The 25127-nt window shown below is 38.4% G+C and overlaps 1 protein-coding gene across 1 annotated transcript; it reads left to right on the top strand.

The window, feature by feature from the left end:
- The first annotated feature begins 15308 nt into the window (after window positions 1-15308).
- Window positions 15309-23020, top strand: ankk1 (ankyrin repeat and kinase domain containing 1). The gene is made up of 7 exons (XM_079823418.1): window positions 15309-15595; window positions 15842-16121; window positions 16361-16512; window positions 16608-16657; window positions 17126-17281; window positions 17857-17973; window positions 20160-23020. Exons 1-7 carry the CDS (start codon window positions 15330-15332, stop codon window positions 21410-21412), a joined length of 2274 nt encoding a protein of 757 aa, XP_079679544.1. The 5' UTR covers window positions 15309-15329; the 3' UTR covers window positions 21413-23020.
- Window positions 23021-25127: the final 2107 nt, after the last annotated feature.

Below are 25127 nucleotides of genomic sequence, written 5' to 3'. Positions count from 1 at the left end.
TTTTTGTCGTTCTGTTACACTAACTACAATAAATTGAATGGGTAGTTCACCAAAAAAACTTTAATACTGTCATCATTATTTAGACTAAACCGCTCAATTCATATGGATTAGTTTTACAAATCTCTTTATGAACTTTTTGAAGCGTCAAAGTGGCGTGGACTGTCAGTGGAAGGACAGAAATCTCTCAGATTTCACTCAAATATCTTAATTTGTGTTTCAAAGATGAATGAATGTCGGGTTTGAAATGACATGAGGGTGAGTAAATGATGAAACTGTATAGAATTACAATTTTTGGGTGAACTAACCCTTGAATGTAATTATTTTAATCTTTCTGGTGCATTTATTAAAAATGTAACAACCGATTTTGCTCGTCCTTAAAAATGTTTTAAATAGGGGTCTCTTGGAAAAAAGGTTGGGAACCACTGCTCTACACTGTATTTGAGTCTTATCTGGATCTGTTTAATAATGGATGACTCGGATATCGTTGCAGCTCACGCAAGCCGATGCGCGCATGAAAACTTATACACAGTCAAACACGATGAGGATGATGAGGGATTCTACCGACGCTGAAATCTGTTTCATTTTCTCAGCTCGCTTTTGTTCACGTGTCAGTAATCTAATCTACTTATAAATGACAAGAGAGGAAGGTAAAGCTCACAGTAGGCTCCTTCAGAGAGTTTGTTGTGAGCTCTGTTGGGAAAGTATCCTGTGTAGTGCATCTCAATATAGTTTCATTATGATGTTATGGATGCGTTGCTTAAAATAAACCGAGAGAGAAGATTAAGTATGGGGATTGGTTACATATTTTTCATTTTTGGACTCACAGGTATGTACACTAAGTTTTTCCTCAATAACTGCTGGAGCATATAACTGCTGTGATCAGCACAGTAAATGTCAAGTTAGAGATAAAGTTAAAGATATTATAGTTTATAAAATACAGTTGTAGTTTACAAACTATAAAAGTAACAATTCTTTATATTTTTTTATATAAAAATAATATATATATATATATATATATATAGAGAGAGAGAGAGAGAGAGAGAGAGAGAGAGAGAGAGAGAGAGAGAGAGAGAGAGAGAGAGAGAGAGAGAGAGAGAGAGTGCTGTTACATCAATTAATCACATCCAAAGTAAAAGTTTGTGTTTACATAATATATGTGTGTGTACTGTGTATAAATAATATGTATATATAAATACACACACATGCATGTATAGAGTTAAGATTTTTTTTAATATTTATATATATATATATTAGGGATGCACCGAATCCAGATTTTTGGGGTTCGGCCGAATACCGAATCCACTGGTTAAGATTCGGCCGAATCCGAAACCGAATACCGAATCCTACTCCCATCCGCAGTCCATTATCACAGTAAACACATTAATGAAGTTAACAATTCGTCCACAGCAGTGTAGGGATGCCATTAACTGTTTTGGTCAAGTTTACTAAAGTAAACATTGTCGTGTATGTTCTTCTCGACGCTATTTCATGATGGTTTATAGAAAAATTACCCCGAGTCGTCCTCTGTCCTTTCAAAGAACAACCCAACGGAGAGCGCAGGTGGCGCGCGCTAGGGTTGTGCCGACATCAAGATGGAGTGCCACCATCGTGATGCCACGCCCCCGTTGCGAGTCTGTTGTGTGCGACACACACTAATCCTCTTCTATAGTATTAGTTAAACTAAAAACTTAGCAGGGATTGCTCTGTAAATTAAATTGAGAATGTAACTAATGCATATATGTCTATGCCAGATATATAGCCAACATTTTGAAATCATTTGAGGCTGAAACATCCATATGCGTGTTTATTTTAGCACTTCCGTCAGTGAAACAACACACTACATCCTATAAAACAAAAACGATTTTTAGTAAATAATGGTAACCTCAAGAATATATGAAAATTAAATATTAGTTAGAAAAATATTTGATTCATACTATTTCCCCGCAAAGATGCGTCATATAGCCTACCGCTCTGCGCTTTGAGAGGAATGGGACACTGAATAGACACCTTCTTGAATATCTTCGTCTTCATATATTCTACTGATGTTGCAAAGCAACACTTGTTTTAAAAGGTCTGAAGAGCGGATTTTATTTTCCACAGGGTCAAGACATTTAGGCAATCTTTGATTATTCACTGCCAGAGAAAACGAAACTAAAATCACCGGCGCGCGCGCGTGTGTGTGTGTGTGTGTGTGTGTGTGTGTGTGTGTGTGTGTGAAATGCGCTATTCAAATAAGCCAAACTTGACGCGCCTTACCAAGTTTAATAACAAGAACAAACTGTGTTAAATACAATTTTAAGTAAAAAGGTATTCGTCTTACAGTGCTTTTTATACTTTCCCACAGTAAAGGATGTGAATAGTTATAATAGACTTAATTATAAGCAAACGAAAGGAAGAAACGTTTATAATCCCCTGCGAACATGGGCGCGACGTGAGTGAAGATTTGGGAAAAGAAACGAGATGTCCATGTCCATTGGGATAAAATGGACTAGGCCTTTCACGGAAAATCGAGTGACCAGATCCAGATCACAAAGCAGAATGAAAAAGAGCTCTCTGACCATTAGGCTATTTCCTTTCTAGGCTAAATAAAGCTTTGTGCTTCACTCCTGTGGTAATATTCACGTGAAACAGCTTCACATACTAAACACTGGGTTAGTAAAATAACGAAGTTATTTTTTTTTAAAGTAGAAAATAGTATTTATGTAAAGAGATATATTAAAATAAAAAGAGCTCAACTCTTAAGTGGAAGGAACCTATTTTTCCCCCTCACGTGCAACCTAGCGGATGAATCATTATTTAAGTTAGTAAAAATAATGAAATAATGGTTTTAAGAGAATAGTATATGTAAAGATATATAGTAGCTATATTATCTACCTATTTACCTAATTCCGGTTCTTCAAAGCTTACGGATTCAGTGTATTTTCGTTTTGTCATCTTAATTTGGTAATTATTTAAGTGAAAATTATTTAGTGTAGGCCTATATATTTTATTAATTTTATTTATATTTTATCTGATCTATAGATCTATAGGCTGTTTGCAAGGTAAAATAAAATACATTTTGGCTGCTGTCTGTAGATTCCTTCATGCACAACTCGTAGCCTATTCTCTCGGATGTTTCATATGCAAATGTTATAACAGCGGCTGTTGTTAAGGGTCATCACGAGACAAATCGGCATTGCAAATTGAACGCGTATAGCTCAACTTGAATCGCCTTCTTTTGACTTAAAGTATACTGCCACGTTTTCTGTTCATGAGTTCCATTTTCACTTTCAACAGCGGCGTCATTACGTTCGACCAGCGGGGCGCGCATAGTGCAAGCCTAGTGTTCGGGTTCGGTGGAAAAAAATTCTGAGGTTCGGCAGAAACCGAACCCAGTCAAAAAGCCCAATATTCGGCCGAATCCGAACCCGAACCCTGGATTCGGTGCATCCCTAATATATATATATATATATATATATATATATATATATATATATATGTGTGTGTGTGTGTATTCAAATATACACAATTATACACAGTACACACACATATATTATGTAAACAAACTTTTATTTTGGACGCGATTAATCACATGTAATTTATACTTTTTTATATATAGTATTTGATATTTTATATATAATTAAAAACATATAATAATTTTTTTGAGACTTGCACATTATACCCACTAATTAGGTATTACATTTTTTTTCTTTAATATATTTAATGTCAATATAAGAACTCTATTGATTAGATACAAGGTAAATGTTTCAATTCAATACAGTGTTATGGACCTGTTCTTATGTGTGCAGTTCTGTGCTTCTGTCCAGCGTTTACAACTATTCAGAGATTGCATAATTTCCCAAAACATATAACACATTTCTGTCTAATAAAGAGCACTGAATTATTCATTAGATAGGGTGTTTGTACTGTTAAGGAACAATCCTTATGCATGCAATAATTTAAACTATATATATATATATATATATATATATATATATATATATATATATATATATATATATATATATATATATATATATATATATATATATATATATATATATATATATATATATATATATATATATATATATATATACAGTATATATACAGTATTCAGTCGTAAAATTTTAATACCTCTCAAACTGTTTATACTATATAGGTATTTATGTGTATTTTATGAGCCATCTCACAAGCAAAATTGCAACTCTGCTTTTTTTCAGTGAGTGCTAAGGAGGAGGGCCTGCAAGGCTTTCAGTCCCTGCAAACCGAGAGCGCAACCTTCATAATAACTATGCCATCAGAAGAGCAAAACAGCTCCAGTGACAACGGTGTAAAAGTTTCCACCGAAAGCCCTGATCGCCTGACTGTGGCTGTAATCAGTTCTCCGGGGACAGATTTGTTCCATACACCACATGAGAGGCAGCACTCAAGTACAGTAAATGCAACCACAACCACTGATAAAGATGCAATTACCTCAAATGGGTTAAGCTTTGTCTTAGCTTATGGTACAGGTTCACATTCCACGGGTAAGGATGGCAGTGCAGCAAAGCCGTTTCAGTCCGAAGGAGACCTCTCATTGATCTCCAATGATGAGGGAAGGCTTCATCCCTCAGCTGAGGCTGAATTTGAGTCTATGATGAATGACACCATGATGCCTGCTGCTCATCTGTCCAAAGGCAGGGAAAAAATCTCAGCTTTTTTCCACGCTTCACTGGAAAGCAAGAATCAAAGAGTGTTGGAGTCTATTACTCCTTCGCCTGCAAATGACATTCCCATGGTATCAGCCTCTGATCCAGCAGTAATTGATAACCTTGGGGAGCCAAACGAGAGTGTGGAAAGGCAGGGTGAAAACAAGAATGAAAATTGGACTCTGGAGTCGTTTAGAGCTGATAACTCTCTGAATCGTACCGAAGAGGCTTCTTTGAATAAGAATCATTCAACCATTATGCATTTTACAGTTTTGCAGGGTTTAGGGCCTTTAACTGCTGAGCTTGGTCAAAATCCAAAAAATGGATCTGAGCATGAGCCAAAAGAACAGAAGAATCTGCTTTCACCAAGTTCATTGATCCTTGATGCTCCATTACAAGTGAAATCAACCAGCCAAGTAATAGTTAATAAAATGACAGAAAGCAGCGAAAATCCCAGCACCAATGGACCAAAACCCTTCGGGGTGTCACTAAAGTACCCAGACTCAATGTTTTCATTCTCTGCTTCAAAGCTGACCCCTACAGAGATTCCAGACGCAACCACGCTGAATTATTTTTCAAACATGGTAACAGCTTCTGGCGATTTGCATGTGACAAAACAATTTGTGGCCTCGCGGTTGATATCTGACTCTGTGCATAGAACTGTCTCAGCGAGGGATGGACTAGAAAGCAAATCAAGTAAAGAGCGTCAAATTAATCCAACGCTCCAAACCTCACCAAACAGTTTCGTTCATCGTCTGAATAAAAGTGACCTTTCTTTGGTCACTCAAAACTCTTCTCTACTCAAAACGTCAGATCTTTGTATCAAAGAAGCCAGAACATCTAATATCTCTGTGACAGAGAAACGTAACAGAATTGATCATTTTCCAGTTCGGCTGAGTGAATTGATAGCCTTTAGTACTGCCTCATTTACCAACGCTGAGGAAGCAACTATAGCAAATAAGCGAATGTTCATGAAACAGACTCAAAGTTCACTTACCGCTCTCCGAACCCTTTCACCTCAAGAAGACACTTCAAAACACCTCAATCAGTTTGATGAATCGTCTACGGCAGTGCCTCTTCCACCTCTGACAAAGCTTAAGAATGTGTTTCATGTCATCAAAGTGAACGATCATCAGCCTCAAAAGCCTCTAAATCATTTCCCCTCAGAGAGATTAAAGCCTTTTGTATCAGTTCAAGCTCGTGAATCGATTCCACCTTCATTTACATCTGCAACTGTGAAGAGATTCACAAATATGGAAAACTTCACTAAATTCGACTCTACTAACCAAAACCAACAGTATGATGTGTCACAAAAAGTCCCATACATCATATCAGAGACGGCAAATATGAACTCAAGCAACAAAAACATGTCACATTTTAGGGTCCCATTTACTAACAGCAATATATCCACAACAAAGACCTTCTTTACAACAACTATGTTTTTAAAACCTTGGATGTCTTTTACCGACATCTCGCTTTTCGCTCGTGCAGTTCCGCAAAAGAAGTCCTTTCTGCTACCGACACCTTTTGGTAAGTCACAAAATGCTGTGACAACCGATGCCAAAGTTATCTCAAAACTTTTGTCCATCGCTAAGAAAAGCAATAGCGAGTACGCCTTTTTAAATCACTCTTTGACAACTGGAAAGATTGGGTTGCTGTTAGGCGACAAACAACAAGATCTTAAAAACCCAAGAGGGACTATGAATCTGTTTTTCGGGAGCTACACAGTTAGCAGTATCCCATCAGTCCAGCGGCTCATTGAAGCTCACCCTAGAGAGGTATTTCTCACAGAAACACCACAAACACAATCTGTACTTCAGATTGAGTCGTACTTAAAAAAGAGAGATGACATGGTTAAACCAACAACTCTGAAACACCATGATCAGAACAGTCGCCCAGTTGTAAACATGAATCAAAGCTTGTTGACGGCAATTCCGCACAAGATTGTTTCACACCCAATTCACACATCTGTTTCCCCCATTGTTCACTTGAATACACAGTTTAAACAACGTTTGACCCCATCTGCTTCACCTTCAGCGCAAAAAAGTGGACAAGACAACCACAAAAATTCACTTTTATCACATCATATGTTTGTAAATTTATCGGATATTAAGGAGCATCCTCAGAATATGACATCCAGCCGTATTTCTGGCATCAGTAGGCACACAACAGCTGCAGCACGTCCAGAAGGGGCCCTGGACACGTCACCCCTTGAATCATCCAATGGAACAACTTTTCCTTTGTTTCTTTTTCAAATGCAGAATGTGTTGCATAAAGAGCATTCGACCTTAACTGAAGACCAGACCGATTTTCTCTCAACGGTAAATCAGCATTCACAAACAACGCAATCGAACTTTCCATCTGATGAAATGTCCAATTCAGGCACAACAGATGATGCACAAAAACACATGGGGCGGACTGCGCTGTCTGCTGTTACTGGGGAAAAGTTCCTCACGGATTTGAGTTTCTCAAGTACAGAGAAACAATTGCTCCCCAATGGTTCATTACACTTCAGGGGAGGGAGTGAAGATATTTCACATGCCACCACTCCATTTGCTGAAAGTGACTCAGGGAGATCTACTGAGTTTGTGTCAGACCTGCCGGTAATAAACAGGAAGAGGGCGGTTATATCATCTGATTCTCTCAGTGGGTAATGACTCAGAACTCTTCAATCACTTTGAATGTGGAACAGAATCAATTTGATTAGCATTTATGCTGTGTTAGATCAATAAGCAGATAGATAGATAGATAGATAGATAGATAGATAGATAGATAGATAGATAGATAGATAGATAGATAGATAGATAGATAGATAGATAGATAGATAGATAGATAGATAGATAGATAGATAGATAGATAGATAGATAGATAGATAGATAGATAGATAGATAGATAGATAGATAGATAGATAGATAGATAGATAGATAGATAGATAGATAGATAGATAGATAGATAGATAGATAGATAGATAGATAGATAGATAGATAGATAGACTTAAAATTAAGTAATACGTTTATTGCGTAATTGAAAAAATAAAGTTGTGTGAACTTGACAATTCCACTTAACTCAACTTAATTTTTTCAATTGCGCATGAAGTTTATTTACTTAATAATTTTAAGGCAACGGGTTTACTCATGTTAAGTCAGCTGATCACTTTTTACATTTTCATCAATTTTTTTATTTCATCAATAACTATTAACGCATTTTAGTGTCCTCCTTGCATCAGTCTTATCTGGTGGACTATTTGAAACAATTCAATTTTTTTTTGCCTCGAAAATTCCACTAGTTCTTTCCAAAAGAAGTATGGCTGTTGTTGTTGTTGTGGATGGAAGTGAATAAACTTTAGCCCCACAAGTACAGATGCAATCTATAGAGATGCCAGAATGGTGATAAACTGTAGTCAACATGATTAATTTTCACTGCACTCAATTGGATTTTGACCGTCTCTGATTGTCTTCTTCCAGTCTGGCGCAAATCTCTGATGATATCTGCGGCACTGGCAACTACACAGCAGAAATGAGTCTGAACTTGGAGAGAGATATCATGCCCGGAGATCTCATCCCTGCCCTAGGAAACCTGCGTGTCGTCATCAGCCTCAAAACAAATAACAGCCAGGTGAACCTAGAGATAAAATCCTGCTGCCTCTCGCCCACTGGCAGACTTGATGAATTTAACACCACCTGCTGCATTTTTTCCAGGTAATGTGCTCCTCTCAGGTTTTTTAGATTAACTCAAATCACATGGTGCCCTCGAACCAGGCCACATTTCACATTATGGTACCAAATCAGCTACGTGGTCTGAGCATGGCTGGATTATACGGATCCCATCTCGTTTTCTCGTTTTTTTTATGTGAAGGTTTAATACATCAGCATTAGTTCCTGTTTATATGACTCAGCTACGTTTTAACTGGTCACCTTATCACAGGGGAACAGCATTATAATGATTGGCCAAGAAACATTCCCTCAAACTGTTTAACTTGAGAAAGCTATAAATATCCTGGGCAAAGCATGTGCCTATATCAAGCGGAAAGTTGTGTGGTTAGAGCAGTACAGTAAACTGCTGATGTCTGTTTCCCTGCTGGTGTGTGAAGTATTCACTTTCTGTGAGTGTCTTGACTCTGTTGCCAATAACACACTGCCACTAATGTCCAGAGACAGCACAGTGGGTTTGTGTACTAAGCCTTTTATCAAAACGACCATCTGTGAGGTAAATTCTTTCAAAATTCAATATTTTGGAAGTACAGTAATGTGCTTTTGTTGAGCAAACTTGTCTCTCAATCAGGGGAGACGTGGGAGGTAGTGATTCATCAAATAAAATTGATAAGGAAACAATGCATGAAGTATATAAAAGATAACAAAAGTGTATAAACCACTCATTTTTGTAAATTACTCTGGGGAACATCAACAACAGCTGATAAAGGTTCAGAGGAAGGAAGCCTGTGCTTCCCATTTTGCATACCTCTGCACTATATACTGTTTAAAGTAAAACAAATGCAAGTAGTGTGCTCATATACAGCGAGGCTTAGTGCATTCTAGGCTAAGAGTTTTAGACACTTTTAGGTAACACTTTAGAATAATGGTCCGTCATTGATAGGTTACTATGCAGGAAGTAATGCAGGGCAAATGAGTAGCACTACATTAACACTTCAGTTACTACTATTTAATAATATGGAACCAGTAAGTAATATCAAATTTAGGACTGAGGTAGTTCCTTATTTAGGTACTCAATAATAACGGAATGAGATTAGCATCATTAATAACTATCAACTAACTATGACAGATTATGAAGAATTACTTATTATTTACTAATCACAACATTATTGTTGTGATTATCCTGACTTGTAGAAGCATGGCAATGAATATTGGGGCCTGTTCCTCTAGATCTGCACCGATCAAGATCACTAGAATGTAGCGTAAGCGTTTTGAACTGTGAGAGGCGTTACACTTTCTCCCATTATAAAGCTTGGAAGCCGCAGGATATTTATTGATATAACTCCGATTGTGTTCATCAGAAAGAAGAAAGTCATATACACCTGAGATGGCTTGAGGGAGAGTAAATCATGGGGTAATTTTCATTTTAAAGTAACTTACTCAAGTTTCTTTCACTTACGCAATCTAGCTAAGATGAAATCATGTTTAATGTTTAAAGGTCTGGAAACTGCGATTCACGCTTTGATAGCATCAAGACTTGACTATCGCATGGGTTATATAAGGGAATTAGTCAGTCATCTATTTCTCATCTGCAAAAAGTTAAAAACTCTGCTTCTTGACTTTTAATGGGTATAAAAAATGTGACCATATTTCTCCTACCCTGGTCTCCCTGCATTGGCTTCCAGTCTATTATAGGATTGATTTTAAACTTCTGTGGTGTACAAATCCTTGCATGGACTCGCACCGGCCTGTCTCTCAGATCTCTTAATTGAATATAAGACTGGACTAACTTTGAGATCAGCGACTCAGAAGTTATTCAAAATTCCTAGGACACATCTGAGTCAAAAAGGAGGTCGCGCCTTTGCTGTAGCAGATGTACAGGATTTTAAAGTACAACTCAAAACGCATCTGCTTTCAATAGCTTTTAATGACAATTTTATTTTATGTGTTTTGCCTGTCTGACGCTTGTTTTTTGTGTGACATTGTAAAGCACATTGGTCAACTTGTGTTGTCTTAATTGTGCTATATAAATAAAGTTGATATTGCTATTGTCTGAGACGTAATCAATCATCTTTTTTACTCTGAATATAGTCATAAGATGCAGTAGTAATTACTCAAGTGTTACTTGCAGGATTGCTAGTGATCTGGACCATTATTTTAAAGTGAAAACATCCTTTTCCTTTTTAAAATAATGGTCCAGAACTTGACAGTGCAGGGGGCTCGGGACAGGACCCCCCCTGCTGAGTATTGTAAATAATATGATACATACTTAAAATAAATGTGTAAGTAGTAAAACAATACAAACTTCGTTTTAAGTTTAGAAACATTTTGAACCACAAAGTTTGGGGAGAGAACAAAGCTCTTCAGCCTGCAGTTGTGAAACACCAGTAAGTAGCTGTCAAGGCTATTTTATTCACTTTAAACATCAGATGAAGTGATTCTTTTCTCTTTAATACAGATTAGGCTTGCTGCGATAGTCTGTGTTACTGGTGATCAGACTACACCGTTAACATCACTTGCCCACCGCAGCACTGCCTCTGGCCACCGTCGTTAAAATAAAAAATAAAAATAGTAATAAAATAGTAATAAAATCATTTAGTTCAGTTAGAGAACAGACACAACGATTAAAAACTGAACGTTTCTGCTCAATACAGCACGAGCCGAACGAGAGTCGCGACTCACAGCACAAACGCAGCAGGAGTCGGATTTCATTCATCAGAGAGCAAAGCAAACAGCTGACAGACAAGATGATCGCGGAAGATTATTTGTGTCCCCTTCAAAAATTGTTCTTGAGAAATTTTATCTTTATTGCTAAAATTTTATCTTTTATCTACCCCCCCCCCCCCCCCCCCACTGTTAGATTAAATCTACGCCCCTGGTTCAGTATTGGTTCTGTACATAGGATGTTGATTAGATGGAGGCAGATCTAAATGCGAGCTTTCAGTCGATAGACAGAAAGGTGCAGGGTTTATGGGGACCGAATAATTGGAGAAGTCCGGCACACATCACCAGAGAGAAGTTTGTCATTTCACTGCAAGATCTTTTTTTTAAATGTTTGCATGAATTCGTTCACAATAACATCAATAAGATGAATAGCAGAACATAGAACTATCAAGTATCTGCATACTGCACTCCATCCACAGGATTTAATTGTCATTTTAGTTCAAGACATTTCACCTCTGTTTGCATCACTCGTCAAGTTCATTATTTTAGTAATTTGTGTGCTATCAGAGCTAATGCGTCTCTTTGATTTGTACTCCCTCAGGCTGCCTATAGAGCCTCATGGCATTAGACTGCTTCCTAGCGTCCTGTCAAAGAGGGCTAGCTTCACCATCAGTCTCTTCCAGATGATCAATTACTCCACCGCTTACCTGCACTGTGACCTGAGTGTGTGCTTGAGGAACCATTCTGAGTGCGAGAGGGTGAGTCTCAACCCGGCCTCACAGATGAAAACACGGGGATCATTTATCACTGTTGAAGAGGTCTCAATATTTCTCTTGAAAATGTTTCTACTTTTCATTACTCTCCCTCTTTTGATGACAGCGCCTGCAGATTCTAAATAAATGATCTTCCGCCGCTTGTTTCTCTGTCACTGCAAGACAGAAAGTGAAGTAGTCGGCAGTTCGTAGGCTAACAGAATAACTTGCAGAGTCTGTAAACAAGTTTAAAGTATGCAGAAGTTCAGGGAATATATTTCTGCGGCGTATAATGGCTTGATTTCAGGATGATGACATTATTGGTTATCCATTTCTCATCTCAGCAGTGTGTGCAGCGTCGAAATGCTCAGCTCGGAGTGGAATCGAGGGCCATCTTCAGCAGCACGGGAAACCGCATTTCCTTCGGCCCTGTTTTGAAAGGAGCTGACAATTCATCAGCCTCTGAAACAGCAGGTAATGTATTGCCAAGTTGTTCTGGTGGGGTAATGAAAACAAACTAATGGGAAGATATTTCAGCCAAACTGTCGGTCTGATTTGGTTTGTTAATGCCGTACAGATGACACTGAAGCCATAGTGGTGATTATCAGCTCAGTGGCCGGCTGTTTGCTAACGTGCTTGGCTCTGTTGCTTGTCTGGATTGGGAACAGACGTTGTCTACAAAGGTCTGCCTACTGCTGGTCCAGGGGCCTTTGTGAATGCTAACAGAACAGAGCTCACTGCAAGCCAGCCAACAGGACTGAAATCTGCATGGACCACTTAATCATTCTCTGACAGTTTTTGAATCGCTCATCATTATGTTTAGTTGCTGCACTGGAAAACGAATGAAACTCTCGACATTGTTAAAAGTAACCCAAAGTGCTTTTGAATACTTGTTTATTCTGCATCATAGTGCCAAGCGTTGAGTATTACAATAGAGAATTAGAGATGTTAAAAATACAAGCCAATTAACCATTTCAATGTGAATACTGAGTAAATGAGTAAATATTGTCACTGCTATTTAAAGGGATAATTCACATACCTCACCCTCATGAAAAGTGCAGTCGTTTACCTTTGTTCGGCAAATTTCCTCAGACGAAATCCGGTAATTTCAGTAGGAATCCATGCAATTGGGAATTTCGTTTGAGGGCAAAAGATTTCCCCACACAAATTTTGCAATGGGTTCAAGTTGCTCACGCAGATTGTCCAGAATGCTGATTGGTTTGAAAGAGACTTCAGTGTGAGAACTCCCAGCAAGTGACCATCACCGTCTCGGTTAACTATAGATCCAATATAGTCCGGCTATGAGTAACCCACTTCTAGCCAAAATAACCCTGAATTTGGTTACATGTCGTTTTTGGCAAAATAACTTGCGAGATGTATGATATCCCATAATGTAAGCAAAGTCAACAGTGATTACAAGGTGTTTGGTTTCATTTCTTTGGTTAGATGTCTATTAAATTTTCACTGACAGCCTAAACTTGTCCTTGTTTTAGCCTAGACGTCAGGGCTGTGTTTGGACGGCTATTGGACGTCTTTTAAAGGGATAGTTCACCCAAAAGTGAAAATTCTGTCATTTACTCACCCTCAAGTTGTTCCAAACCTGTTTGAGTTTCTTTGTCCTGCTGAACACAAAAGATGATATTTAGAAGAATGTTTGTTACCAAGTAGATAGAGCAACTATTGACTACCATAGTAGGGAAAAAAATACTATGGTAGTCAATAGTTGCTCTATCTGCTTGGTTACAAACATTCTTCACTCTATCTTCTTTTGTGTTCAGCAGAAGAAAGAAACTCATACAGGTTTGGAACAACTTCAGGGTGAGTAAATGATGACAGAATTTAAATTTTTTGGGTGAACTATCCCTTTAAACGTAAAATTGCTTGCTGGGGTGCTTCATACATCACTACACTACTGGACCTTTTTTATGCCTTCGAAATTTTGGCAATAAACAAGATTGGACCCCATTGACTATCATTGTATGAGTAAAAAAACAGACATTTCTCAAAATAAATTTTTTTGTTGTGTTCTGCAGAACAAAGGTTTTGAATGACACGAGGGTGAGTAAATGATGACAGCTTTTCATTTTTGAGTGAACTATCCTAACCCTCTGTTGAGTTGTTCATCCTACCACTGTCTACTTTCTTAGCTGTTTTGACATTTACCTTTCTTAAATGCTGGATGTGCTATGTCAAAGACATACATGAATGCTTATCTTTATGTATCACTACCCCAGCGCTCACAAAAGTTAGATATGTTGCTCAGCTGCTTATTCAATTTTTGTGTTTCCCTCTCAAATAATCGCTGTTGGATGAAAAAAAGAAGCAATTAAGTAGTAACAAGCTGACATTGCCTTTGAGATGCATCTCTATGTAATTCCCACCGCTGGGCTGAGACAACCTGGGGCAAAGCAGATCACTTGTCTTGAAGATCCCTTAATAAAAAACATAATGGCTTCTTGTAATTGAAAGTACAATCAAAAATGGACCCAACGGGAATCCAAGCGAATATGTCACAGAACTAGAAAGAAACAAGCTTCAATAATAAATCTTTGAAAGGGCAGAGATAGGCTGTTAGAAACACTTGTGGTTGGTTGTTGCGTAATTACTCCCTCAATAATTAAGGTAATTAGCTTATTGATTGCATTATCTTTAGTGGTAAAAGGTCATTTACAACCGTTTCAATTGCTTTGCGCACCGCACACTTGAAAATTACAGGCACCTTTATAGCATCATTACAAAGTAGAACATAATGGCACGTCTTGACTGTGAATCTGGTCCTTGCATCGATATATACCCAAGCAGAAATTCAACAGATTCTGTATTCGTGTTGAAAGGTGGAGGTTGGCTTTGTGCACCTCTTAAAGGATGAAGTGTCTCTTCGGGTGGTGGATAAAGCCTGAATTGGAGCGGCTGCATGCCAAGTCTCTCCTTCGAAGCCTTACAAGAACGCTGAAGAGGCATGGCATCGTCACCTCGGTTCAAAAGTACTGCTTGCTGCTTGACTGTTAATTACTGTTATTAATATTATTACTTTATTTCTGAAAGCCTGCCATTAAAGGTTAATTTGCATCACATTTTGACTTAGAATAACATTCCCTTCACAGGTTTTTGCTAATGTGCTTAGAGGTAGTGCTTGAGAGATTAATGAACAGTCGGAAAAACTTCCAGAGAACAATATTAATTATAATGCAAATGTGACATGCACTTTATAAATTGGGTTATGTTGATAAAACAGTGTTAAGCTGTAATAGAATTAATCATAAAACACTTTCATTAAATATTCAGCATCAAATATCTTTGGACATGCCACTGAATTAGCCTATATTAAATCAAATGCAACTGCCTCCCCAACAACAAACATGCACACTTGCCTTATGAGGCAATCCCTGTTGTTATGTAGAAACATGAAGCAGGTATATCCAGTTTCAGGTATCCCGCATGAATCTCTCAAACTCACCTGTGTAACTCATTCAAAACTGGCTTTGTTGCATTTCTATTCTAATAATCAGTGCTCTGACTCCTCCCACCAAAACCAGCAGACCTTTTTGTTTAGTATGCATTTCCTTGACCTGGTTTCTGTGTGCCAAGAAGAAATGTTGAAGGGCAGAGTCTTTCTTTCTTTCCTGAGCCTGGAAAACAAAATGACAGCAGCTAATTCCAGTGTACAGGATTCTAATTCCAGTGTACAGGATTCTTTCAGCGATGGCAGCCTGGAGAGATTTACTCATTTTAGAAAGGACGAGTTTGAAAATGACTGGGAGAAAGTGGTTGAGCGCAAGTTTGGTCGAGTCTATAAGGTGAAGCTTAAAGTCTGGCGGGAAACGTGTGCCCTGAAGACAACGGCCAATGAAGATTACAGGTACAATTACACCTGAGAGTAGAAGTTATACTTTAAATAGTTAGTTGTAAGTAGTTGGCGGTTGCCATAATGACAGGAGTAAATGTAAAATGCATATATCATACTGTATGTTTTTTATATATGTCTGTATTTTTGTAGTTCTTAATATATTTGTATTATCTAAATGTATATGCTCTTTACATAACATATTTGTACATACTATATATTATTTTACTATCAATTATTTGATATTTTATGACCCAATAGGAACATGATAGAGATGTCCAAAATTGGAAGAATGAAGTTCAACTATTTAATCTCCATTTATGGAATAAGCAAAGACCCACCTGCTTTAGTGATGGAATATATGAAAAAGGGATCCTTGGATAACCTTCTCAGCAATCATTTCTTAATGTGGCCCAAGAAGTTCCAAATGATCCATGAGATGACGATGGGCATGAATTTTCTGCACAGCATGAAACCGCCCATCCTTCATTTAAACTTGAAACCAGCTAACATTCTTCTTGATGATCATCTTCACGTAAAGGTGAGTCAGATACTATTTCACTTGTTTTCAAATGCATTTGTCATTTCTGGTAAATTCAGACTTCCTACAGGAAAGAGAGCTAACTCTTTACAACAAGGTTGTATATGATAACATTAGTTACAGCTATTATTATTATTGGTTAATGTTACTTTCGACATAATATGCAACATTTTAGGTTAAAATATAACCTAAAACCTCGGAGTGTTGTTGCCGTTTCAGACTACATTTTCTCTTTAAAGATTTCAGATTTTGCCCTTGTTCAATGGGAGGAGTTCTCTAGTAAGACTGAGTTTATTGAACACCTGACAGCTCGAGGAAACATAAACTATGTGCCTCCAGAGACCTTTACACAGAATCCTGAACCACCCGGAACGAAGTATGATGTGTACAGGTGAGAGTTCATAACTTAAAGAACATTACAGTATGTGCATAAATTGAACATTTTATGAGTTATGAAATAAACATCTAACCATTCTCACTTTGCAGCATTTCTATTATTATGTGGGAAATTCTCACTCAACTGCGCGCATATCAAGGTATAAATTGTTCCTAATTTTGCCACTTTCCACAATTTTAATGTTGCATTTGTCATTCAACCCAAGTCATTGCAAGACAAAAAATAACAATAAAAGAAAGACTTTCATTTATGGAAAATATAAGTTTATACCTACAAACATTTGGTCTCGAACTAGTTAGTCCCTTCTGAGTGGCAGCTTCTTGTAAGCTACATTTGCAATTTTTAATTTTGAAAACATTTTGAGAACATGATTGCAAAAAACAACATGACAGTCAACATTTCTGAAGCACCTTTCACCCACCATTTATTAAAGAAAATGCATTTCAGGCCCCTTTGGTACCGAATTCGTAGCATATGCCTTTTACTCTATGTTTGTTATGAGAGTGCTTGAAGCACAATTGTGTTTGTTTTGTTAAACTCATTATTTGAAGTTTTTTTAGTACAGAAATAACACTCCAAGCAATTTGTTCTTTTCTTCTTGCCACAGGTCTGTCTATGACAGAAATATTAATCAAAGTGTCATCTGGAAAAAGGCCTGGTGTAGAGAAGATCCCCGAGGACAAGCCCCCTGAGTGCGAGGACATGATCGGTGTCATGCAGCAATGCTGGCACCAAGACTGCAGCCAACGACCTCCTTTCTGTGGTAACAAACCTAATTTTTGTTCTTGTTTCAGTTTAATGAGAACTATAATAGTGCTTGATTACATACAGACAGAATGCATTCCTGAAGTCTCAGTAGACATTTGCTCAGCTGTCTCGCTGGTGTTGTTCCTTCTGAAATAACAATGAGCAATGAACCTTTTATCAACCTCTCAGTTCCTCTGCAATTATATCTTCATCAGGTCACCTTCAGTAAAAGTTCTAATTAAATGAGCGATAAGGAATTTTAATATTCACTGTTTGTGTTCAAGCATTAGTTTAATACGCTTCTGCTAATTCTGTTGAAGTGTTGTATTGTATAATGAGTTGAATATGATTAATCTTGTACATCAGATTATTAAAATGCAGTGTGATTAGCACAGTTATGTCCCCTGCGCTATGATTTTATCTAGCATTATACACTGCCAATTAAGATGCTCCTCCATAAGAGTAGCTAAAAGGCTGTCAATCATTGGCTGGCCATTTGCTCACTCTTGTGTGGAAAGCCCTGAAAAAAGGCATAAGAAAAAAATGTTTCCCAATGTTATATTCAGCTGCATCGTCTCCATTTTTATGCAGAGATCGTTCGGTTAACTGAAGTCCTCAGTGAAGTCCTGAAAATCCCAGACACGGTTTCAAGGGGTGAGATAAGAAAGCGTCTGCCTGAACAGGTATGGAACGTAAGTGACTCATCCAGTGCATGTTTAGACAACACTACACATAAGGTGTTCGCATGAGTAATCTGTGGATGCTTTCCACATTTTCTTTAATAATTTTTTTTTGGGGGGGGTTGGCAACATTTTAAGAAAAGCTTTAAAGGGTTAGTTCACCCATTAACTACTCACCCTCATGTTGTTCCAAACCCGTGAAAAACCTGTAAGACCTTCGTTCATTTTCGGAACACAAATTAAGATATTTTGGATGAAATCCGAGAGGCCCCCATAGACAGCAACGTTATTGCCACTTTCAAGGCCCAGAAAGGTAGTAAAGACATCGTTAAAATAGTCCATGTGACTACAGTGGTTCAACCTTAATGTTATGAAGCAATGACAATACTTTTTGTGTGACGACAGTACTTTTTCAAATGTCCTTGAAAGTGGCAGTTGCAGTTTATCGTGGGTCAGAAAGCTCTCAGATTTCATAAAAAATGTCTTCATTTGTGTTCTGAAGATGTTCTTACTTATATGGAACGCATGTTAATGACAGAATTTTCATTTTTGGGTGAACTAACCCTTTAAACGTAAAATATTAATATGCAAAAAAAAAAAAAAATGCTGTATGGAAATCACTTGACTTCATCCAGCATTTATACACATTAATCGAACTACAGTTGGCGTTAGTGTTGTGTATATTTTCAATAATTTCAACTTTTTAGAGATAAAGACTATAGCTCAAGTATGCAAAAGAAGCACTGTAGTTTGATTATAACTGCACATGTAAACTAGCCTGGCTCCGCCCTCCTACGTACTTCCGCTCAGTTTTCATTTTCCTTCAGTACTCTGTCTGGGATTGCTGTAGATTCTCTGGTTTTCTCAGATCAAATTTTAACCGGTCCAATCAGCGAACAGAGGGAGTGGCTGAGAACGATGACGTTGATGTCGTGCGCTAGTTTGAGATGACATGCGTCATGACCAAACGTTAGCGATTGGTTATGACAGATCCAGAGTGGCTCTGTGTAGATCCAATAGTTTTTCAACATTTCAACAGAGTACCCGCCTTCAAGGAAGTTCACCCAAAAACGAAAATTTGATGTTTTTCTGCTAACCCCAAGGGCATCCAAGATGTAGGTGTCTTTGTTTCTTCAGTAGAACACAAATGAAGATTTTTAACTCCAACCTTTGCCGTCTGTCAGTCGTATAATGCATGTGAATGGGGTCCAATTCTGTTAGAGTAAAAAAAAACATGCACAGACAACTTCAAATTAAACCCTGCGGCTCGTGACGACACATTGATGTCTTAAGACACGAGAAACCGAACGGTATTTATGCTATTATTTCACCTCATATCAGACGAATGTCATCAGCTCTCCAGATCGCCATAACTTCCTGCGATTAAGGTCAAAATACTGGCGCGATCATAGAAATATATACGTAGATTCCTCATTCGACCAATCCGCGCAGGCACTAACGAGGCATCTATGTATATATCTATGACCGCGTCAGTATTTTGACCTTATTCGCAGAAAGTTATGGCTATGGTTATGAAATAATAGCATAAATACTGCTCGGTTTCTCGCAGAAACCGATTGTTTCGTGTCTTAAGACATCAATGTGTCGCCTCGAGCCGCAGGGTTTAATTTGAAGTTGTCTGTGCATGTTTTTTATACTCTAATAGAATTGGACCCCATTCACATGCATTATACGACTGATAGACGCAACGGTTGGAGTTAAAAATCTTCATTTATTATCTACTGAAGAAACAAAGACACCTACATCTTGGATGCCCTGGGGGTAAGCAGAAAAAACTTCAAATTTTCGTTTTTGGGTGAACTATCCCTTTAACGCTTGTCAATGGAGAGTGGCCAGACTCTCTGTACAAATGAAATGTAGGAGAGTCTGGAAGGACCAGGCTACATGTAAACATACTTACTGCCATATCGATCAGCACAACAAAAACTGCATGCAAACACTTTTTGAAATCCATGACAATAACTTTATATTTTTGCAATTTCTGATGTCAACAAAATTGTTGTTAGTCACACAATAGATGTAACATGAATTCAATTTTGCTTTCTCTCCATTAGTCAAAGAAAATAGCTGACTCTTCAGGCAAGTATTTTGTCCTCACAGTCAAATGTCTTTTGTGCTTTCTGTACAAAACTTAACGCACTCTTACTGTATATAAAGCTGTCAATCATCCCATTTTGTTCCTATTCATTACAGATGATAGCATTCACTCTCTGCTTGTAAGAAAAGACTTTGAGAGCTTTAAGAGTGTTTTGCGAAAAGAGCATGTATCGATGCTCTTCCAAGACAACAATACTCTCCTTCATCACACCGTGGCAAGTGGGGACAAAGAAAGCGTGCAGAGGATCCTGGATTTAGGAGCCCCTGTGAACTGCCAGAGTGTGAAAGGCTACACACCACTCATTGTTGCAGTTCTGCACAAGTTTTACGACATCTGCAGCTTGCTCACAGAGCACGGGGCTGACGTCAACCTCAGCGATGACGACCAGTGGACTGCGCTGCATTTTGCCGTGCAGACTGGCGATGACAGAGCCGTTCGCCTTTTGTTAGAGAACAAGGCGAGAGCCGACGCCAAGGAGAAGGACGGCTGGACGCCTTTGCATCTAGCTGCTCAGAATGGCCACGATTACATTGTGAGAATCTTGCTCCTGCATCTGGATGCCGTGGATGAGCAGGAGCACCAGTCTGGCCGTACACCACTTCACGTGGCTTGCATTTATGGCCACGTAGACATCGCCAAGATCTTGCTCAAAAACGGAGCCGACGTCAACAAACAGGATAACCTTCAGTCCACTTCCCTACACTTAGCGGCAGATGAGGGGCACTTCAGGGTGGTCCGTTTGCTGGTTAATAGTGAGGCTGATCTGAAAACAGTCGATGAGCAAAGCTACAGTCCCCTTCATTTTGCTGCTCTGAAGGGTCACACGGGTATCTGCAGACTCCTATTGAATAAAGGACTCGACCCCGACGTCAGAACCTATCAAAATTGGACAGCCATGCACCTGGCTGCCTTGAAAGGCCATCCGGAGACTATCCTTATGTTGGAAGAGCACCATGGCTCTGTCAACGTCCAAGGGAAAGATGGCTGGACGCCGCTGCACCTTGCCTGCCATCATGGGCAGGAGAAGGTGGTGACGGTGCTGCTAACAGCAGGGGCTGACCCTAACCTGGCCGAGGATAACGGCTGGACGCCCCTCCACTTAGCTTGTAATATTAGCTGCTTCCCTAGTGTGCTGCAGCTGATATCCCATCAAGCCAATGTGAACGCACAAAATAACAGCCAGGCAACTCCTTTGCATTTAGCCGTCCAGCTCAGCAACATCCCTATCATCAAAGCCCTGCTGATGAATAATGCACAGCGGGGAATAAAGGACTCGAAAGGATATACTGCCTTAACCTTGGCTCAGCGGTGCAACAATACAGAAGCTGTGGAGCTACTGGACAGCTAGCACACTGGTTGAGACTCTGGCGGAGAGCGAGCCGTGTTCGGTGACAGATAAGTCTACCATTAGAGGGAGTCCAGCATTGATTTCTGCAATCGATTTCCTTCCTCCTGCAAAGCCTGTTCTTATAAACACTCTTGCCTTTGTTTTTGATTTAGATTCCTAGAATTTAATGCCTTTGTTTGGGTGAGCTCAGGTGTGTTCTCGGAATGGAAGTGTTATGAATGAAGGATTTCACGACTAGCGGTTTGTCGTGAAAGTCGATATAAATTCATAATTAGCATCAGTTTGTTTGTAGCGAATAATTCATCCGAGCATGTTATTCCTACAAAATCAGTTATTTGTTTGTAATATTTAATCAAAACATAACTTGCTCCATCTCTGAAACTACTTTCCTTGTCTGTTGAGGTTTCTTAAGTTTGCACAGGTTATTGAATAATGTTAAAGCAATAGTTCATTCATAATTTACTCTCCCTTGTGTTGTTCCAAACCTGTATGACTTGCTTTCTTCTGTGGAATTTCTTCTTTCTGTAGAGTTTCTTCCATTGTATGGACACCAAAAAAATTCTCCAAATATTTTCTCTTATGTTCTTCATAAGAAAGAAAATCATACATGATTGTAACGACATGAGGGAGAGAAATTTTTGAGTGAACAATCGCTTTAAGAAGCCAGATTGCAATAGCTTTATCAAACTCACATTCAGTCTGCCTCCATTCTGGTGTGTAACGGCCACAATTTTTTTCACAATCGAATCTTTTCGCACACTAATTAGAGGACTAAAATAAGTTAATGTTAAATTCATGTTGGCTTTAGCACAGTAAAAAAATGGTCCACCACAACGTGATAATCATGAATTTAACATGATTCAATGCATTCATGCTTTTTTGAATGGAATGTGTACAGTCATGTTAAAGTTGGAAAAAAAAAATCATAACCATTTATGGCTTTCCAATGGCATGTTGCAATCAGACAGAAGCCCAGAAAACCTGTTTGACAACATGCTTATCATTTCCCAGCAGGCTTCCGCTCACGTTCAACAGCTTTGTCCTTAATACAAAGGGCAAAAAACAAAATTCTATACTATGTTAGTGCATTTCGCACTTCAGTCAAGTTGACACCAGTTATACCAGCATAAATTATAAAATGAAGTTTGAACTACAATGTTCATTTCAGTAATTTCACATACTCTTTTGTCACACAGAGAAAGTTGTAATGAGGTTTCAGAGCTTTTGAAACAAGCATCAGAATATCAGAATTGCTTTTTTTAGCAAGGTTCTGACTTTTCCTCAAGTGAATATGTTAAGAAAACATCAATGCCTTGCGAAGGAATCGGAACACATTCTGGCCATTATCACAGACTGCGAGTTTGCTCTGCCGCCTCTCCACTATAATGTACATGACACTTTAAATATCTCATTAAAGTCTGCATAATAACAAAATCTTTGAGAATGTCTACAGCATGGATTGATGCAACCCTCAGTAATATGTACGTTTATGTAACAGCATGTTCTCAGGCGTTTTTCTCCTGCAGATCAATTTTACATGCGATTAGAAAGTTTTCAAAATGTATGGATATTATGCATAATTCCAAGAGAGGAAAATAAAAATCATTTACAAATAAATTGTATTGTGTGTGCGTGCGTGCCTGTGCGTATGTTAACACACAGACAAAAAAAAAAGGCAGATTAAGAGAGGGCTTCCCACTGTGTGATTTACATTTTTCAAATATCCTCAATTTAATGTAATTAAATAATTGTTAGTGTTTGGATCTTGAGAATAATTTGAGCTGGGACGTTTTTCTTCAAAGCTTTAAAACGTTCATATTACCCGAGCCCAAAATATTCCCTGTGGACTATTGCTAATGCAACAAAGAGCATCATACACGGATTAGGTTTAAATCTCCACAGCAAATTTGATCAAAATGAATTTATACACAAGACTGCACATACAAAGAAATATGCTGAAAAATACAGTACCATCTCAAAGAGATGATTTCTAGTGAAGTGTGACCAATTATTGCTCTGACTTTCATTTCATTACTTTTGGGTCCTTCAGGCAAGCACGTACTGTAGATAGCTCTACTAATGAATGGTTGATTAAGTTTTACCCAGCATGCACTAAAACCTCTTCCAGAGAATGACACCATGGTCTCACAGTCATCACATTATCTGTTGCCATAATAAACTCAGACCATTAAAAAATATTTAGTTTACATTATAATTGCTATAGTAAGAGCCTGAGGACACACTGACATTTTCCCACACATTAATTGTTTTGTGGCTTTCAATTGTGACTTTCATGTATGTTATTTTGTAAGTATGTACATCTTTATTCTAATGTACTCCTAAAAGTTGGCAAAATATACATATTTTATATTTAAAGGGGTCCTATTATGCCCCTTTTTACAAGATGTCCCTTTAAATGCAAATGAGCTGCTGCTCCCGGCCCCCTTTTCTAGAAGAGGGCGGAGCTTCAAGAGCTCGTGTTAGCAGCTCCGATTACCTCACGCAGACTCGCACTGAAAATGTCAGAAACTGTTCAGCCTTTTATGTTCAAACCGGAGTCGGACAATGATGGAGAGACTCACTAAGAAGTGACAACATGTAGAATGCAATAGGACGTTTCTGAATGGTCACTTAAAAATGTGAAATCATAATCAAGGACCCCTTTAAATTATACAGTATTTCTCTTCCAGGCAAACAAACAAAAACAAAAGCTGATGACTCATCCTGCACCACACATTTTTGTCCAATCAAATGCTCTCTAGAATGAAAATGCCCCTCCCCCAAATACCACATGCAACTAAGGGTGAGTTCACACTTGTAGTTCGGTTCGTTTGGTTAGTTTGGTCTGGACCAAAAAACTAAATCAAAACATATAGTCCTGGTCTGCTTAGTGTTCACACTGGCATTTTTAACAGCGAACCTAAAGTTACCGAACCAAAGGCATAGGGATACGGTCACAACCTGATTGGTCGGCATTTATGACGTATATTTCGCGACGGAGCTTGCTTACCGAACATTCAAAACAATGCTGTGTGCTGGATTAAACGCCAGCATTTTATGCGTGTACATATGGTTTTATTTTTACCAGCTGAGAACTCACGAAGAGCTCATAAAAAGTTCAAAACATTCAAAACAGCACCAGGATTTCCTCCGTTGTATGCGGAAATGAAGATCTGCATATATTGATGAGGCACTTTACCTCCTCGTTGCTCCACGTTTGCCCTCTACTCATATATCAATCGAACCGCACCAGAATTTGTTTGGAAGCGGACCGAGACCCATCTTTTTAGCGGTCTCGGTCCGCTTGTTTGGTGCGCACTAGGGTTCGTATGGCAGCGTTCACATTTGTTCAAATGAACCGCACTAACCGAGCAATCGCTCCAGGGTTCGTTTTAATCGAACCAAACATGACAAGTATGAACGCACCCTAAGGTGTTGAGGTTTGGCTGATAGCCCGGTGAGCTCCTGCTGATACCTGAGGAAAACAAGTACCACTTACTTGAGAAAATAGTACCACAGCAATCAGAAAAGAAAGGGGAAAACAGACTGCAGAGACAGTAACTGAACTGTTTGTTCCTTATGAAATGTAATGTTTAAGTTATTTACTATTATTCATTTAATAAGCATGAACTATAATATGTCAAATATGTCAAAAAGCAATAAAAGACTTCTGAACGAATCATTTGAAAGAAATATATGTAAGCAATTACCATTA

This window comes from Gobio gobio (genome assembly GCF_949357685.1).
Source record: "Gobio gobio genome assembly, chromosome: 8".
In the NCBI taxonomy this organism is placed as follows: domain Eukaryota; kingdom Metazoa; phylum Chordata; class Actinopteri; order Cypriniformes; family Gobionidae; genus Gobio; species Gobio gobio.
Note: the sequence above shows the minus strand (reverse complement) of the source record. Positions and strands in the feature narration are given on the sequence as shown.

What these genes read in the sequence shown, in the direction of transcription:
- ankk1 (XM_079823418.1), top strand. Translation starts at nt 15,330, where the DNA reads ATGTTGAAGGGCAGAGTCTTTCTTTCTTTCCTGAGCCTGGAAAACAAA. An exon ending in ATGATCATCTTCACGTAAAG is followed by an intron (nt 16,122 to 16,360) that starts GTGAGTCAGATA and finishes TTCTCTTTAAAG; the next exon opens with ATTTCAGATTTTGCCCTTGT. An exon ending in ACGAAGTATGATGTGTACAG is followed by an intron (nt 16,513 to 16,607) that starts GTGAGAGTTCAT and finishes CTCACTTTGCAG; the next exon opens with CATTTCTATTATTATGTGGG.